Source organism: Doryrhamphus excisus, chromosome 11 (genome assembly GCF_030265055.1).
Source record: "Doryrhamphus excisus isolate RoL2022-K1 chromosome 11, RoL_Dexc_1.0, whole genome shotgun sequence".
NCBI classification, from domain to species: Eukaryota; Metazoa; Chordata; class Actinopteri; order Syngnathiformes; family Syngnathidae; genus Doryrhamphus; species Doryrhamphus excisus.
The window spans coordinates 17,390,589-17,410,166 of record NC_080476.1 but is presented as its reverse complement, the minus strand read 5'-3'; the positions used below and the strand labels follow the sequence as shown (position 1 = coordinate 17,410,166).

Genomic DNA, 19,578 nt, shown 5'->3' with positions numbered 1-19,578 from the left:
TATAGTCACATTCACACTCATATTAACCATTCTAGTGTACGTACATGATAAAACAAAATAAGACATAAGACCGACAAAACGTGTTTATGACCTTCTAAATGTGATTTTTAACATTGTAGAGCTCTCTGGGCATGAGATAGCACCCCTATAGTCACATTCACAATAGTATTAACCAATATAGTGTATGTACATAAGAGAAAATAAGACATAAGACCGACAAAACGTGTTTATGACCTTCTAAATATGATTTTTAACATTATAGAGCTCTCTAGGCATGAAATAGCACCCCTATAGTCACATTCACACTCATATTAACCAATATAGTGTACGTACATGATAAGAGAAAATAAGACATAACACCTGGAAAACGTGGTTATGACCTTCTAAATATGATTTTTAATATTATTAGAGCCCTTTAGGCATGAAATAGCACCCCTATAGTCACATTCACACTCATATTAATCAATATAGTGTACGTACACGATAAGAGAAAATAAGACATAAGGCCAACCAAATGTGTTTATGACCTTCTAAATATGATTTTTAGCATTGTAGAGCTCTCTAGGCATGAAATAGCACCCCTATAGTCACATTCACAATCATATTAATCAATATAGTGGATATGATAAGAGAAAATAAGACATAAGGACCAACCTAACTTGTTTATGACCTTCTAAATATGATTTTTAACATCATAGAGACCTCTAGGCAGGAAATAGCACCCCTATAGTCACATTCACAGCATCCACCAGTACCAGCCTGGACTGTACACGATACTACTTGGTGTACTGCATATAAATGTGTACTTTGCTGCCATGGTACAGTAATTGGAACATGGAGTAGATGATGTGATGTCATCACACTGCTCTTTTTGACTTTGTGGAAAACGCCGACCCCCCCGCCCCCGGACCCCCTCCTCCCAACCCCCCCCAGCTTCAGCAGGTGCAGGGCGTGCGACCTCGCTGCGTGCGTGCACGTGTGAACGCCACACCGAGGCATTGTCAGCGCGGTGTGAAAGCGGCAGCCTCGAGACCTTGAACGCCACTCGGCTGAATGGAGCGGCGCCCATTAAGCGTCCCGTCGGCCAGGCCCTTTAAACCCCTCACGCCTGAGAGGGGCCCTCCATCTGGGGGCCCCCGGGGGGTGGGGGGGCGGGGTTAGGGAGGTGGGGTGAGGACTTGACGGTAAGGGGACGCTGATGAATGATGGAGAAGATGAAAGTTTGTCTGGGATGACGACGTTTGACTGTGGCTTCGTCCAATGTTTTTGATGGCAATTATTATTATTATTATTATTATTATTATTATTATTATTACATTATTATGTTTTTGAAAATATTTATATTTAACCAAATGGGAGTCTATATTATGTCTAAATTATGTCTTACTTATTTTTATTATGTCTACTATATTGGGTAATAGGAGTGTAAAGGTGACTATAGGGGTGTTATTTCATGTCTAGAGGTCTCTAATAATGTTAGTCTATTTAGGTCATAAACAAGTTATGTCTTATTTTCTCTTATTATGTCTACTATATTGGGTAATAGGAGTGTAAAGGTGACTATAGGGGTGTTATTTCATGTCTGGAGATCTCTAATAATGTTAAGGTATACATAGAAGGTCATAAACAAGTTATGTTATTTTCTCTTATTATGTCTACTATATTGGGTAATACGAGTGTAAAGGTGACTATAGGGGTGTTATTTCCTGTCTAGAGGTCTTTAATAATGTTTGTGTATGTAGAAGGTCACAAACAAGTTTTGTCTAATTTTCTCTTATTATGTCTACTATATTGGGTAATCGGGGTGCAAAGGTGACTATAGGGGTGTTATTTCATGCATAGAGGTCTCTAATAGTGTTAGTCTATTTAGGTCATAAACAAGTTATGTCTTATTTTCTCTTATTATGTCTACTATATTGGGTAATATGAGTGTAAAGGTGACTATAGGGGTGTTATTTCATATCTCAAGTCTCTAATAATGTTAGTGTATTAAGAAGGTCATAAACAAGTTATGTCTTATTTTCTCTTATTATGTCTACTATATTGGGTAATAGGAGTTTAAGGGTGACTATAGGGGTGTTATTTCATGCCTGGAGGTCTCTAATAATGTCAGTCTATTTAGGTCATAAACAAGTTATGTCTTATTTTCTCTTATTTTGTCTACTATATTGGGTAATAGAGTTTAAGGGTGACTATAGGGGTGTTATTTCCTGCATGGAGATCTCTAATAATGTTAAGGTATATTTAGAAGGTCATATTTAGGTGGTCGTAAACAAGTTTTATGTCTTATTTTCTCTCATTATGTCTACTATATTGGGTAATAGGAGTGTAAAGGTGACTATAGGGATGTTATTTCATGTCTAGAGGGCTCTAGTAATGTTAGAAAGCGTATTTAGAAGGTGGTAAACAGGTTTTCTACGCTCTGATCATCAACATATTCCACTTATATAGAAGGAATTTAGTGGAACCAATTAACTGTCGATTAAAATGTTTCATCATGATTAATCGCCCGTTGATTCAACAGCGCCTCTGCTGGTTGCGGCCAAGTACTACACTCCTTTTTGACTCCATTGACGCCGTTCATCAACAAAACAATGGCAGACTCTAATCAGTAATATGAATTATTATTGTTATTGGGGTTTGTTATAATGCTAATATATGCTATATATATATATATATATATATATATATATATATATATATATATATATATATATATACGTGCTAATAGCTCATGAAATAACAGATGTTGCGATGCTAATCTCCCCGGGAAGGTCAGCCTCTTGCTTCTGCGCTAATCACCTGACCCGTGCGCCCGCACCCACTTTTGCTCATCGCGTGGCGTTCACTTGTCACTTAAGAAAGCGAAACGTGGCTCCGCCTCCTCGTCTGCATTCGGGAGGTGAGAAAAGCTTCCTTCATCAGCGTAATTAGAAGAAAGGAGGCGGCCATCTGTTGACGCCGCCGCGGTCGCTTTCATCTTCTGTTCTTCCGTCCTTGTCCATGAGGTTGCCCCCACCCTCCACGACCCCCACTCATGTCCCCATCTTGTCTCTGCAGGTACTGCTTCCCTTTCGGAAGGCCAGATGGCGCCCTGAAGGCCACGCTGTCCCTGCAGGAGCGGGTACGCCGTAGCGTCGTTCCACAGAAAGAAGCTCCTTACTGGGGCTTCCTGGTGATGTTGTGGTTCTTCTAGGTTCTCATGAAGGACATCACCACACCGGTTCCTCCAGAGGACATGAAGAAGCTGGTGCACAAGTGTTTGGAAAAAGCCGCCGGAATCAACTACAGTCAGCTGATTGAATACGCCCACTTGAAGGGTACGCTTGATCATCTTATACTCACTGACGTACTGACACCGAGCAAGAGAAAATAAGACGTATATAGAGCCCTCTAGGCATGAAATAGCACCCCTATAGTCACAGTCACACTCATATTAACCAATATAGTGGACATGATAAGAGAAAATAAGACATAAGACCCGGAAAACATGTTTATGACCTTCTAAATATGATTTTTAACATTGTAGAGCCCTCTAGGCATGAGATAGCACCCCTAAAGTCACATTCACACTCATATTAGCCAATATAGTGCACATGATAAGAGAAAATAAGACATAAGATCGACCAAACGGGTTTATGACCTTCTAAATATGATTTTTAACTTTATAGAGCCCTCTAGACATGAAATAGCACCCCTATAGTCACATTCACACTCGTATTAACCAATATAGTGAATATGATAAGAGAAAATAAGACATAAGATGTAGAATATTTGTTAATTACCATCTAAATGTGATTTTTAACATTATAGAGCTCTCTAGACATGAAATAGCACCCCTATAGTCACATTCCCACTCATATTAACCAATATAGTGTTCGTACATGATAAGAGAAAATAAGACATAAGACCAGGAAAATGTGTTTATGACCTTCTAAATATGATCTTAACATTATAGAGCCTTCTAGGCATGAAATAACACCCCTATAGTCACATTCACACTCATATTAACCAATATAGTGGACATGATAAGAGAAAATAAGACAAAAGACCGACAAAACTTTATTACCTTCTAAATATGATTTTTAACATTATAGAGCCCTATAGGCATGAAATAGCACCCCTATAGTCACATTCACACTCATATTAACCAATATAGTGTACGTACATGATAAGACAAAATAAGACATAAGACCGACCAAACGTGTTTATGACCTTCTAAATATGATTTTTAACATTATAGAGCCCTCTAGACATGAAATAGCACCCCTATAGTCACATTCACACTCATATTAGCCAATATAGTGGACATGATAAGAGAAAATAAGACAAAAGACCGTCAAAACTTTATTACCTTCTAAATATGATTTTTAACATTATAGAGCCCTCTAGACATGAAATAGCACCCCTATAGTCACATTCATATTTTCATATATATTCATATTAACCAATATAGTGGATATGATAAGAAAAATAAGACATAAGACCGACAAAACCTGCTGTACTGTATGCTTGTACTGTCGTTGTGAGGTATTACTGTATTGTCACAGTAGCTAGTATCATAAGTATCATAAGATAAATATGTGCAGTCGTTCCTAATAGCTAATGTAAGTTAATGACGGTGTTCCATGTTCCCAGCGGACCTTGAAGTGGACCCTGAGAAGCGACTGGAGGACATGATGAGACTGGGGGAGCTGGTCATCGAAGTCCTGCAACAGAACGACGAGCATCACTCCGAGGTGTCATGAGTACTTAGTAGTACTTAGTAGTACTTCCATATGGGTCGGTAATACTCGCGGGCTCTTCCCACGAGACGTTCAAAGAGACGATCTTGACCGCTTTTCCCGACACAGCGTTGGCGTTCGCACGTTGGCATATGCCGGCCGTGCTCGAACGGATCAATCTCAGGTGGCAGCATCTGTTGATGATCTATTCTGGGCTGCCGTTGCCACGGCGACGGGCGGCGCTGCGCTGCGAGCGCCACGCGCCATGTCAGCTGTAAATTAGACGCAGCGTGGAGGTCAACATTGCCTCTTGACTTTATTTACTCGGCTTTTATTCCTCTTGCGTTTGCTTGCCAGGAGCCCAACGCTATTTTCTTTCCACTTCCTTATATTTGACACTTTTTCATGTTTTCCCGCGTTTTCACATTTTCTTGGTAAATCCTGTTTTCAGCCATCTAAATACACTTTTTAAAATTGTAAGAGACCTCTAGACATGAAATAACACCCCTATAGTCACCTGTACACGGCTATTACCCAATATAGTAGATATAATAACAGAAAATAAGATCCATAACACATAGAAATCATGTTTTCAGCCTTCTAAATACACTTTTAAAAATTATAAGAGACCTCTATACATGAAATAACACCCCTATAGTCACCTTTACACTCCTATTACCCAATATAGTAGACATAATAAGAGAAAATAAGACATATAACACATACAATTCCTGTTTTCAGCCGTCTAAATACACTTTTTAAAATATAAGAGATCTCTAGACATGAAATAACACCCCTATAGTCATCTGTACACGGCTATTACCCAATATAGTAGACATAATAAGAGAAAATAAAACATATAACACATAGAAATCCTGTTTTCAGCCTTCTAAATACACTTTTTAAAAATATAAGAGACCTCTATACATGAAATAACACCCCTATAGTCACCTTTACACTGCTATCACCCAATATAGTAGACATAATAAGAGAAAATAAGACATATAACACATAAAATTCCTGTTTTCAGCCTTCTAAATACATTTTAAAAAATATATCAGAGACCTCTAGACATGAAATAACACCCCTATAGTCATCTGTACACTGCTATTACCCAATATAGTAGACATAATAAGGGAAAATAAGGCATAGAAAACCTGTTTACTGCCTTCCAAATACACTTTTAAGAAATATAAGAGACCTCTAGACATGAAATAACACCCCTATAGTCACCTGTATAGTCCAATTTTCCAATATAGTAGACGTAATAGGACATAATAGAAAATAAGACGTATAACACATAGAAAAGCTGTTTTCAGCCTTCTAAATACACTTTTTAAAATATAAGAGACCTCTAGATATGAAATAACACCCCTATAGTCACATTTTACACAACTGTTTAATAATATAGTATATATATATAGTAGACATAATCACCAAGGTAGTTCAGGTAGATTGCGTAATTGAACCCTCTACTTGACTGCAACGTGTGAGCCCACGTGGTCTTAGATGGCCACAATCAGCTGTTAAATCAGTCATTGTGTTCCTTGCATGTCATACATCTGGGGTTTAGGGTTTAAAACTGATCCAGGATCAGGACGCATGTCGTACATCTGGGGTTTAGGGTTTAAAGCTGATCCAGGATCAGGACAGAGTCCTCTCCTCCACTACTGCTGCTGCATGTCCCTATCTCTCCTTTTTCTCGCTCTCTCTCTGCGCTCCACTCGCCCGTAAACAGGTTGATTTTACACCATCCTTTCTCTGGCTTATTTACTTAGCGTTAGCGTGGGAATAAATATGTGCTTTGGTGGCTCTGGCCCTGACATCCGAGTCCATGTGCTGGTGTCCATGAGGAACACAAAACTGAACCAAAACACCGTAGCACGCATTTCAGCGCCCCCCCCCCCCTTTTTAAAAATTCTAACATTCTACAAAAGTAAAATGAGTTGTGTTGTACAACATGGACTCATACTGATATGCAAAGTACATCAAAATAATGCAGTATATGTGTAATTACTTATTCACAATATTTTATCTATGGATCTATGGACCCTGGTCATTTGGAAATTAGCTTGCAGGCTGAAAAAGTGTGGGCACCGCTGGTTTTAAAACTGATTAGAGCCCTGTAGACATGAAATAACACCCCTATAGTCACCTTTACGCTCCTATTACCCAATATAGTAGACATAAAAAGAGAAAATAAGACATAAAAATTGTTTATGACCTCCTAAGTATGCTTAAGTTTATAAGAGACCTCTAGTCATGAACTAACACCCCTATAGTCACCTTTACACTCCTATTACCCAATATAGTAGACATAATAAGAGAAAATAAGACATACAACTTGTTTACGACCTCCTAAGTACGCTTGTTAAGTTTATAAAAGACCTCTAAACATGAAATAACACCCCTATAGTCACCTTTACATTGCTATTACCCAATACAGTAGGCATAATAAGAGAAAATAAGACATACAACTTGTTTACGACCTCCTAAGTACACTTGTTAAGATTATAAGAGACCTCTAGACTTGAAATAACACCCCTATAGTCACCTTTACACTGCTATTACTCAATATAGTAGACATAATAAGAGGAAATAAGACATAAAACTTGTTTACGACCTCATAAGTACACTTGTTAACATTATAAGAGGAGTCTAGACATGAAATAACACCCCTACAGTAAACTTTACACTCCTATTACCCAATATAGTAGACATAATAAGAGAAAATAAGACATAAAACGTGTTTCCGACCACCTAAGTACACTTGTTAACATTATAAGAGACCTCTAGAAATTAAATAACACCCCTATAGTCACCTTTACACTCCTATTACCCAATACAGTAGACATAATAACAGAAAATAAGACATAAAACTTTTTTACGACCTCCTAAGTACGCTTGTTAAGTTTATAAAAGACCTCTAAACATGAAATAACACCCCTGTAGTCACCTTTACACTGCTATTACTCAATATAGTAGACATAATAAGAGAAAATAAGACATAAAACTTGTTTACAACCTTCTAAGTAGGCATATAGTAGAGAAAATAAGACATAAAAATAAGACATAAAACTTGTTTAAGTAGGCAAGTGTAGGCTTGTTAATATTATAAGAGACCTCTAGACATGAAATAACACCCCTATAGTCACCTTTACACTCCTATTACCCAATATAGTAGACGTAATAAGAGAAAATAAGACATAAAACTTGTTTACGACCTCCTAAGTATGCTTGTTAACATTATTAGAGACCTCTAGTCATGAACTAACACCCCTATAGTCACTTTTACATTCCTATTACTCAATATAGTAGACATAATAAGATAAAATAAGACATAAAAATAAGACATAAAACTTGTTTAAGTAGGCCTATGTAGGCTTGTTATTATTATTAGAGCCCTCTAGACATGAACTAACACCCCTATAGTCACCTTTACACTCCTATTACCCAATATAGTAGACATAATAAGACAAAAGAAGACATAAAAAATAAGACATAAATCTTGGTTAAGACCTCCCGTGTAGGCTTGTTATTATTATAAGAGACCTCTAGACATGAAATAACACCCCTATAGTCACCTTTACACTTTCACATTAGGAGAGTTTATTGTTCAATCATATACACTATCATCAAAAGTTTGTGGACACTTGATGGTGTTATTGTATGAGAAAGTGTCTTAAAACTTTTGACTGGTGGTTTTTCCAGTTCAGTAAATATGTAGAAATGATGTGCAGTCATTTTGTTGTGTTAATTGTGCGTCTTTGTTGTGTCTGTGCTGCCGGAAGGGCCGAGAGGTAAGAAAATTAAAATGATGTTGTTATTTTTTTATTTTTTATTTTTACCTTCACTTCCTTTTCAACGTGCTCAAGTCTTCCCGGTCCTGTCTGATTTCTCGCCTGCTCTTTGTCTTGCCGTGCGGCGTTAGAGAGCTAGCTGTGTTTACAAGCAGCTGCGCTTGAAATGGATGTGCAGAGATGAAGGCGTCTAAAGAGCGGCGAGGTGCTTGGTTAAAGCCGCTTTGGCGGCGGCGGCGGAGTGAAAAGGCGCGCTTGGCGAGGTCTTGATGGGAAGTCCTGCAAGGCCACGCGTTTAAGAGCCGCCGCTTTCTTTTCTCCTTCGTCTCCTCACCGCCTGACATCGCTGCCTCTTCGTCCTCGCCGCTGACCTGAAAGCGGCGGCGGCGGCGGCCATTGAAGGCCGGTTGCACTTTTCTCTCACGAGTCCTTTAGCCGTCAATAGCGGCCTCACCCCCTCCCCCACCCCACGCCCCCGCAGCCGATGCTCTTTAGGCCGACGAGCTGCTCCTTCATGGGGTGGCAGGTACTCTTTTCACTCGCGACGTACTAGATATAACTCGCCAAACACCTCCTACTACTACTCCATTTCACTAAACTACTCCATATTATACACATACTAGTAATACTCTCAACACTATGCGACATAGTACATAATACTCTACTTTACATAGTATATGACACTGCACGGAAATGATACTCTCTATGTGGCAGTACTTTACAAAGTATAATACTGTCGGTACATAATACTCTAAACGTGGCAGTATTTTTTTAAGTATATGACACGTACATCATACTATAATAAGAGAAAATAAAACAAAAAACTTGTTTACGACCTCCTAAGTACACTTGTTCAGATTATAAGAGACATCTAGACATGAAATAACACCCCTATAGTCACCTTTACACTCATATTACCCAATATAGTAGACATAATAAAAGAAAATAAGACATAAAACTTGTTTACGACCTCATGAGTACACTTGTTAACATTATAAGAGACCTCTAGTCATGAATTAACACCCCTATAGTCACCTTTACACACCTATCGCCCAATATAGTAGACATAATAAGAGAAAAAAAGACATAAAACTTGTTTACGATCTCCTAAGTACGCTTGTTGAGATTCTGAGAGATGTCTACACATGAACTAACACCCCTATAGCCACCTTTACACTCATATTGCCCAATACAGTAGACATAATAAGAGAAAATAAGACATAAAACTTGTTGACGACCACCCAAGTACACTTGTTAACATTATAAGAGACCTCTAGTCATGAAATAACACCCCTATAGTCACCTTTACACTCCTGTTACCCAATACAGTAGACATAATAAGAGAAAATAAGACATAAAACTTGTTTACGACCTCATAAGTACACTTGTTAACATTATAAGAGACCTCTAGTCATGAACTAACACCCCTATAGTCACCTTTACACTCCTATTGCCCAATATAGTAGACATAATAAGAGAAAATAAGACATAAAACTTCTTTACGACCTTCTAAGTACGCCTTTTAAGTTTATACAAGACCTCTAAACGTGAAATAACACCCCTATAGTCACCTTGACACTCCTATTACCCAATACAGTAGACATAGTAAGAGAAAATAAGACATAAAACTTGTTTACGACCACCTAAGTACGCTTGTTAACATGATTAGAGCCTTCTAGACATGAAATAACACCCCTATAGTCACCTTTACACTCCTATTGCCCAATATAGTAGACATAATAAGAGAAAATAAGACATAAAACTTGTTTACGGCCACCTAAGTACATTTGTTAACATTATAAGAGAAGTCTAGACATGAAATAACACCCCTATAGTCACCTTTACACCCCTATTACCCAATATAGTAGACATCATAAGACAAAATAAGACATAAAACTGGTTTACGACCACTTAAGTACGCTTGTTAACATTATTAGAGCCCTCTAGACATGATATAACACCCCTATAGTCACCTTTACACTCCTATGACCCTATATAGTAGACATAATAAGATAATACTCTAAGCATGATACTTTGTTTATGTACACTTGAGTTTTTTTTGTACTTTTCATCCTTCAAAGTAGTCTTACTTCCATTTTTTCCTTCTGAAGTGGTGCCGTGGCCACATGGTAACCATGACAACAGATGCTACAAGACAAGAAGTAGTGATGCTATGATATGATACTTTCCTTGGTTGTTGTCATGGTAACCATGTGACACCCCCCCCTCCCTCCCTCTCCTTGTCCAGGCGTTCTCGTGGTGGCCCGAGCTGATGTCCGAGCACGCCGAGAGCTTCCTGTCTCTCTACCGTGTGGACATGGACTCGGCCCTGCAGGTCCAGCCTCTGGACTCGTGGGACAGCTTCCCGCTCTTCCAGCTCCTCAACGGCTTCCTCAGGACCGACCGTGAGTTGGAACTTTTTGGTCTAGAATGAAATACAGAAGTACTAGTAAGGGAAGTAATACTAGAAGGATGTTTACTTTGAGGCTGGAATTATTTACTACAAGTGCTTATAGTAAAGCCTATATTTACTTTATTACTTTATTATTATTATTTATACATTTATTATATAAAATAATTATAATAATAAATGAAGTTTTAATAAATCATCATAATAATTTATTATTTTTAGTATAATTTATTTAATTTATTATTATTATGATTATTGATTAGAATTTGGACTTCCCATAATAAGCACTTTATAACATATAACTATTTTAGCTACCTAATTTTCCAAAAATAACAACTTTAATTACATTTATTATATTATATTATAATATAATATATATATATTTAATTATATATATATATCTTGTAATATTACAACGTTACCAAAAATGCGACTGGCCCCTGTCACTAATCACCCTTTGATTCAAAGATCAGTGATACCTTCTAAATAAACTATTTAACATGATTAGAGCCTTCCAGACATGCAATAACACCCCTATAGTCACCTTTACACTCTTATTACCCAGTATAGTAGACATAATAAGATAAAATATGACACATAAGACATAAAACACCTGTTTACAATCTCCAACACGGTTTTGTTTTTTTACATTGTTAGAGCCCTCTAGACATGAAATAACACCCCTATAGTCACCTTTAGTACACTCCTATTACCCAATTAGTAGACAAAATGAGAGAAAATAAGACATAAAACTTGTTTACGACCACCTTAGTATGACCTTCTATATATACCTTAACATTATTAGAGATCTCTAGACAGGAAATAACACCCCTATAGTCACCCTTAAATTCCTATTGCCCAATATAGTAGAAATAATAAGAGAAAATAAGACATAACTTGTTTATGACCTTCTAAAAAGACTTTAACATTATTAGAGACCTCTGGGCATGTAATAACACCCCTATAGTCACCTTTACACTCCTATTACCCAATATAGTTGACATAATAACATAATATAGACTCACCCCTATTAGTATTGTTGTTTCTTTTTTACTTCCTGTGTGCAGTACTTCCTGTAGTGGCTGTTGTCTGATCAATGTAATGTAATGACTGACACCTAGTGGCCAGTTTAGAATACTACAAATCATCTCAATGTCTTTGAATGCATCTGGATGCCTTATGTTTCTATTGTAGTTCATTTTGTGATTTTTATGTTGGAAAATAATGTCAAATGTACTTAAATGTGTATATTTTGGAGTAGTTATCAGGATTTATTTATTATTAGAGTTTTTTAAAAAGTAAAGCCATGAAATGTTTGGCTTTTTCTTGAGCTTTTTGGGGCAAATGTGACTTTGGAGCGCTACGGTTGATGAGCAAACGGGACGCACAGGAAGTGGGTGTCCTGGCTGCTCGGTGCAAATGTCGCCAACGTGTCAATCAAGCCTCGGGTGTTGAGCCTCAAGGTCGTAGCGCGTCTCCGCATTGTTTCCTGTCGGCTTTGTCTTGGCGAGATACGAGGCGTTTATTCGCCGTGATGATGCTAAAGTAGCGGTGATCAAGCGACGCGGCGGCAGGAAGCCCAAGGCCGCTTTGGGAGATAAAGGATCCACGGCTTTATGATGATTGTCTTTGTTTTGTTTTTCTTCATCTTCTAATCGTCGGCGTCACTTAGCGTTAGCCTTGAATGCAGCCGCTAACGCTAAATCCATCACACCTTCTGTGTCTTCTTCTTCTTTCTCCGAGCTGCTTTGAAATGCTCACTTGTTTGCGACCGCGGCGCGTCTGGCTCCCCCGGGGGCCAAGATGGCGACTGTTACTCATGGCGGCGCCGAGCGAGACGAATTAAAAGTAATGACGCCCGCAGGGACCTGGCGGGACCACATACCGCTTTGGCAAGGCCGGCGGAGGGGGCGGGGCTTGGCAGCAGCATCATTAGCATCTTTCCACGTTCAACTAGGAGTGTAAAGGTGACTCTAGGGGTGTTATTTCATGTTTAGAGTGCTCTAATAATGTTAAAAGTCCATTTAGAAAGCCGTAAACAGTTTTTTTTTAATGTTTTACATGTCTTATTATGTCTAATATATTGCGTAATAAGTGTAAAAAGGTGACTATAGGGGTGTTAGTTCATGTTTAGAGGGCTCTAATAATGTTAAAAGTCCATTTAGAAAGCCGTAAACAGTTTTTTTTTATATCTTACTTGTCTTATTATGGCTACTATATTGGGTAATAGGAGTGTAAAAATGACTATGGGGTGTCATTTCATGTTTAGAAGGCTCTAATAATGTTAAGTCCATTTAGAAAGCCGTAAACAGTTTTTTATGTCTACTATATTGGGTACTAGGAGTGTAAAGGTGGCTATAGGGGTGTTATTTCATGTTTAGAGGGCTCTAATAATGTTAAACGTCCATTTAGAAAGCCATAAACAGTTTTTTTATGTCTTACATGTCTTATTATGTCTACTATATTGGGTAATAGGAGTGTAAAGGTGACTATAGGGGTGTTATTTCATGTTTAGAGGGCTCCAATAATGTTAAAAGTGCATTTAGAAAGCCGTAAACAGTTTTTCAATGTTTTACATGTCTTATTATGTTTACTATATTGGGCAATAGGAGTGTAAAGATGACTATAGGGGTGTTAGTTCATGTTTAGAAGTCTCTAATAATGTTAAAAGTGCATTTAGAAAGCCGTAAACAGTTTTTTTATAGCTTACATGTCTTATTATGTCTACTATATTGGGTAATGGGAGTGAAAAGATGACTATAGGGGTGTTATTTCATGTTTAGAGGGCTCTAATAATTTTAAAAGTGCATTTATAAAGCCGTAAACAGTTTTTTTTAGAGCCTAGAGGGCTCTAATAATGTTAAAATCCCTGTGTAGGAGGTTATAAACAGGTGTCTTATGTGTCAAATTTTATCTTATTATGTCTTATTATGTATTATGTGACTATAGGGGTGTTATTGCATGTCTGGAGGGCTCTAATCATGTTAAATAGTGTATTTAGAATGTGGTAAACAGGTTTTCTATGCTGTAACTACCAAAATATTCTATCTATAAATAAGGAATCCTACCTCGCAGAAATTGACTAATCACGGTGGGGTCTGGACCCAGTTAACAGCCATGTTAATGAGGGTTAGCGCATTGCTAACCTCCCTCCATTCATGTCACACTGCTAGTTTTGGGTTTAACTTTTTGCCTTGGGAAACAAACTAGTCTAGAAAATGTAATCTTTCCACCAACTGGCTTGATTGATGACCTTCCTTTTGGCTCCGCCTCTCCACAGCCCACCTGTGCAACGGAACCTTCCACAAACACCTGCAGGACCTCTTTGTCCCCTTGGTGGTGCGCTACATTGACCTGATGGAGTCGTCCATCGCGCAGTCCGTCCATCGCGGCTTCGAGCAGGAGACCTGGCAGTCGGTCAGGTGAGAAGCGGTCCTCCCACCCGTCGAATCGGGTGAAGCACTTTCACGCCCGCATGCCAACAAACACACTTCCTCATCCGCCAATCACACTCACACCATGCACGATGCATCATTAAGAGAATATTACGAGTATAGTACAAATATTAAGAGAAAACACGGCATATAAGACATAATTGTACTGTTTACAATCTTCTAAATATGCTTTTTAACATTAATAGAGACCTCTAGATGTGAAATAACACCCCTATAGTCACCTTAGCACTCCTATTATCCAATATAGTAAACATAATAAGAGAAAACATGGCATATATACAACATAAAACAACTGTTTACATCCTTCTAAATGTAGTTTTCAACATTATAGAGCCCTCTAGATGTAAAATAACACCCCTATAGTCACCTTTGCACTCCTATTATCCAATATAGTACAAATATTAAGAGAAGACGCAGCATATAAGACATAATACCACTGTTTACAATCTTCTAAATATGCTTTTTAACATTAATAGAGACCTCCAGATGTGACATAACACCCCTATAGTAACTTTTGAACGCCTATTATCCAATGTAGTACAAATATTAAGAGAAAATACGGCATATAAGACATAATACCACTGTTTACAATCTTCCAAGTATGCTTTTTAACATTAATAGAGACCTCTAGATGTGAAATAACAACCCTATAGTCACCTTTACACTCCTATTATCCAATATAGTACAAATATTAAGAGAAAACACAGCATATAAGACATAATACCACTGTTAACAATCTTCTAAACATGCTTTTTAACATTAATAGAGACCCCTAGATGTGAAATAACACCCCTATAGTCACCTTTGCACTCCTATTATCCAATATAGTAGACATAATAAGAGAAAACATGGCATATATACAACATAAAACAACTGTTTACAGCCTTCTAAATATAGATTTTAACATTTTAGAGCCCTCTAGATGTGAAATAACACCCCTATAGTCACCTTAGCACTCCTATTATCCAATATAGTACAAATATTAAGAGAGAATATGGCATATAAGACATAATACCACTGTTTACAATCTTCTAAATATGCTTTTTAACATTATTAGAGCCCTCTAGATGTAAAATAACACCCCTATAGTCCCCTAAGCACTCCTATTATCCAATATAGGCCAAATATGAAGCTGTTTAAAAAGCCCCATTGGTATAATTCATGCAATCATGTGTTTATCTTTTGGTGCATGAAAGGGTATGGAGTGAAAGTGAACAAGCGATGTTCAGGTGTCGGCGATGGCGGAAGAAAAGGCAAGGACAAGGACATGCGGCACGCGGGGGACACAAAAAGGGGCGCTCACACACGATCGATACAATGGCGCTGACTTTTATTGACGCTCGCGCTTCTTTGCCGGAACGAGTGGCCGCCATTGTTGCTCGTCTTTGTCACCGACTCCTCTTGTCTCCTCTTCTTTCTTTTCCTACCCGCCCACCCGGGGGACTCGGACCCACCAGGTCTCTAACTAACAATCTAGCCGGGGTCCCTCTTCCCAAAGTCCCCGGCCTCCCTTTGTCGCTGCCGTCCATGCCCAGCTTCGTGGCGCCGGCCTGGATGGGACAGGACAACACGTACGTACGCTGTCCCCAGGTCTTGTGTGTTGTTTTAAGTCCTATCAGTGGACCATCTGTCCCCTGAGGTCCAGGTCCACTCGGGGACAGATGGAGACCCGCCCATTGCTGCTTGTGTCTGTTTGCATGTTGCCAGATTGTTCCGGCATGACTTGAAAGTGTACTACTCATCTTTCTGTACCCACACTCAAAAAACTGGTACTGACACGGTCCCGTTGTCTGAAGTCGGACAAAACCCTGTCCAGGCCCCAAGCTCTCAGTGATCCTGGTGATGCCCCAAAATCCTGGTGCTGACCTTGTCCGTGTCCCTGTCCACCGCAAAAACCCTTGTATTGACCATGTCCCGTTGTCTGTAGTTGGACAAAAACCTGGTACTTACCCAGTCCACATCCTAAACCCTGACTTAGAACTGTCCAGGTTCCAGTCCTGGTGTAGACACTGTTACTTAACCAGTGTCTGATCTTGTCCTTGTCCAAAACCCTGGTATTGACCATGTCCCATTGTCTGTAGTTGGACAAAATCCTGGTACTTACCCTATCCACATCCTAAACCCTGACTGTGAACTGTCCAGGTTCCAGTCCTGGTATAGACACTGTTACTTAACCAGTGTCTGATCTTGACCTTGTCCAAAACTCTGGTATTGACCATGTCCCATTGTTGGACAAAATCCTGTTCATGATACTGAAACCCTGGTACTTACCCTGTCCACATCCATCGTTTCCAGTTCAAGTCCTGGTACAGACGCTATCTCTGTCCAGAACCAAGATGTTGACTCTCTGACTAAACCAGTGTCTGACCTGGTCCTTGTCCAAAACTCTGGTATTGACCAGGATAAACATTCCGAATCATGGTCCCGATCCTAAACTCTGTAGTTGGACCTGTCCATGATCCTGTTGGTAGTCCAGAATTCTGATATTGACCTTGTCCATGTCCCTATCCACCACACAAATCCTGGTATTGACCATGTCCCATTGTCTGTAGTTGGACAAAATCCTGGTACCCTGACTTTGAACTGTCCATGTTCCAGTTCAAGTCCTGGTACAGACGCTATCTGTGTCCAGAACCAAGATGTTGACTCTCTGACTAGTGTCAGACCTGGTCCTTGAACTTGACTTTGAACTGTCCAGGTTCAAGTCCTGGTATAGACTCTATTACTAAACCAGTGTCTGACCTGGTCCTTGTCCAAAACTCTGGTATTGACCAGGATAAACATTCCGAATCATGGTGCCGATCCTACAGATACTCTGTAGTTGGACCTGTCCATGATCCTGTTGGTACTCCAGAATTCTGATATTGACCTTGTCCGTGTCCCTGTCCACCGCAAAAACACTGGTATTGACCATGTCCCATTGTCTATAGTTGGACAAAATCCTGGTACTTACCCTGTCCACATCCGAAACCCTGACTGTGAACTGTCCAGGTTCAAGTCCTGGTATAGACTCTATTACTAAACCAGTGTCTGACCTGGTCCTTGTCCAAAACTCTGGTATTGACCAGGATAAACATTCCGAATCATGGTCCCGATCCTAAACTCTGTAGTTGGACCTGTCCCTGATCCTGTTGGTACTCCAGAATTCTGATATTGACCTTGTCCATGTCCCTATCCACCACACAAATCCTGGTATTGACCATGTCCCATTGTCTGTAGTTGGACAAAATCCTGGTACCCTGACTTTGAACTGTCCATGTTCCAGTTCAAGTCCTGGTACAGACGCTATCTGTGTCCAGAACCAAGATGTTGACTCTCTGACTAGTGTCAGACCTGGTCCTTGAACTTGACTTTGAACTGTCCAGGTTCAAGTCCTGGTATAGACTCTGTTACTAAACCAGTGTCTGACCTGGTGCTTGTCCAAAATCCTTGTCCAGAACTTTGGTATTGACCAGGATAAAAATTCCGAATCATGGTCCCGATCCTAAACTCTGTAGTTGGACCTGGCCCTGATCCTGTTGGTAGTCCAGAATTCTGATATTGACCTTGTCCATGTCCCTGTCCACCGCAAAAACCCTGGTATTGACCCTGTAATGTTTGTCCAGGTGGTCCAAACAAAGGTTCTGTCCTATTGTCCATTTTGCATGGACTTCCTGCTCTGATGTTTTGGCCAGTACCATTTTTATGGGGGGGAAGACTTTCTTCAAGTTGGACTGAGGACTTTGGAATCAGAGAAAGTCTTTGCCGGTTGCCGTGGTTACTGAAGCCTGGACTCACCTGCTAACATCGACGTGTCCAAATTGACAGCGTTGGTGGCCGGGTCAGAAAAAGACCCCCCCCCTCTTGTCTACTTAGTCTCTCCCAAACATGGACCACACGGCTCGCCTTGCGCTTCCATGAAAGCCATCAAGAAGAGAAACAAAAAAGAAATCTGGCACTTGATTAGCGAGCACAGACGGGTGAGTGGGATCGCCCCGTCCCCCCGGGGGAAGGGGGTGGCGGGGGGGCGGAGTTCCTTCAGAGAAGAGCGCCGCTAATTAGACTTGAGGGGGGACAGCCGCCAAGCGTGTAATTTGTGCGGCAGACGCGTTTATTTCCTCCTCGCCACTTGTTGAGGTGGACGTCTTTTTAAGGCAAAGTGAGAAAAGTAAGTGCTTATTGTAACCCCCCCCCACGGGTCCCCACCCCACCAACCCCCCGCCCCCCACGCTTCCCCCCACCCCCCCTGCTGTCATGCTAACCGGCCGCTGTACACTTGAATGTTTCTACCTTCATTGTGTTGTGCTGTGCTGTTGCACGTTCATCTGTCCCAGCTCCTTGAACGCACCACAAATGCCCTGTGTGATGTAATGATATGTAGTACTCTACACTGGTCACTAGGTGTCAGTAATGATGATGACAATGATGACCACAGCAGGAAGTACTGTACAGAACAGGAAGTCAAACAAGAAGGAACTCTCCCAATGCTAACACGCGTGAGCCTATATTGCGTCTTATATTCTCTTAGGTCTACTATGTTGCGCAATAGAGTGTAAAGGTGACTATAGGGGTGTTATCTCATGTCTAGAGGGCTCTAATCATGTTGAAAACTGTATTTAGAAGGTGGTAAACAGGATTTTTTTATGTCGTATTTTCTCTTACATCTACTATATTCAGTAATAGGAGTGTAAAGGATGACTATAGGGGTGTTATTTCATGTCTAGAGGGCTCTAATCCTGTTAAAAACTGTATTTAGAAGGTGGTAAACAGGATGTATATGTCTTATTTTCTCTTATTATGTCTACTACATTGGATAACAGAAGTGTAAGGGCGACTATAGGGGTGTTATCTCATGTCTAGAGGGCTCTAATAATATTAAAAAGCATATTTAGAAGGTGGTAAACAGGATTTACATGTCTTATTTTCTCTTACATCTACTATATTCAGTAATAGGAGTGTAAAGGATGACTATAGGGGTGTTATTTCATGTCTAGAGGGCTCTAATCCTGTTAAAAACTGTATTTAGAAGGTGGTAAACAGGATGTATATGTCTTATTTTCTCTTACATCTACTATATTCAGTAATAGGAGTGTAAAGGATGACTATAGGGGTGTTATCTCATTGTAGAGGGCTCTAATGATGTTAAAAACTGTATTTAGAAGGTGGTAAACAGGATTTATATGTCTTATTTTCTCTTATTATGTCTACTA

At 39.6% G+C, this 19,578-nt stretch overlaps 1 protein-coding gene across 4 annotated transcripts in view; it reads left to right on the top strand.

Annotated features, from left to right (window-relative positions):
* Window positions 1–19,578, top strand: part of cadps2 (Ca++-dependent secretion activator 2) — a 103,335-nt gene that overhangs the window by 57,520 nt on the left and 26,237 nt on the right. For 2 of the 4 annotated variants that reach the window (XM_058086264.1, XM_058086263.1), the window contains exons 15-20: window positions 3,061–3,124; window positions 3,197–3,320; window positions 4,639–4,739; window positions 10,773–10,929; window positions 14,215–14,356; window positions 15,847–15,960. In XM_058086264.1, coding sequence (XP_057942247.1) covers window positions 3,061–3,124; window positions 3,197–3,320; window positions 4,639–4,739; window positions 10,773–10,929; window positions 14,215–14,356; window positions 15,847–15,960 — 702 coding nt within the window. The remainder of the gene's footprint in view (window positions 1–3,060; window positions 3,125–3,196; window positions 3,321–4,638; window positions 4,740–10,772; window positions 10,930–14,214; window positions 14,357–15,846; window positions 15,961–19,578) is intronic. The other 2 variants (XM_058086266.1, XM_058086265.1) reach the window with 1 other exon arrangement.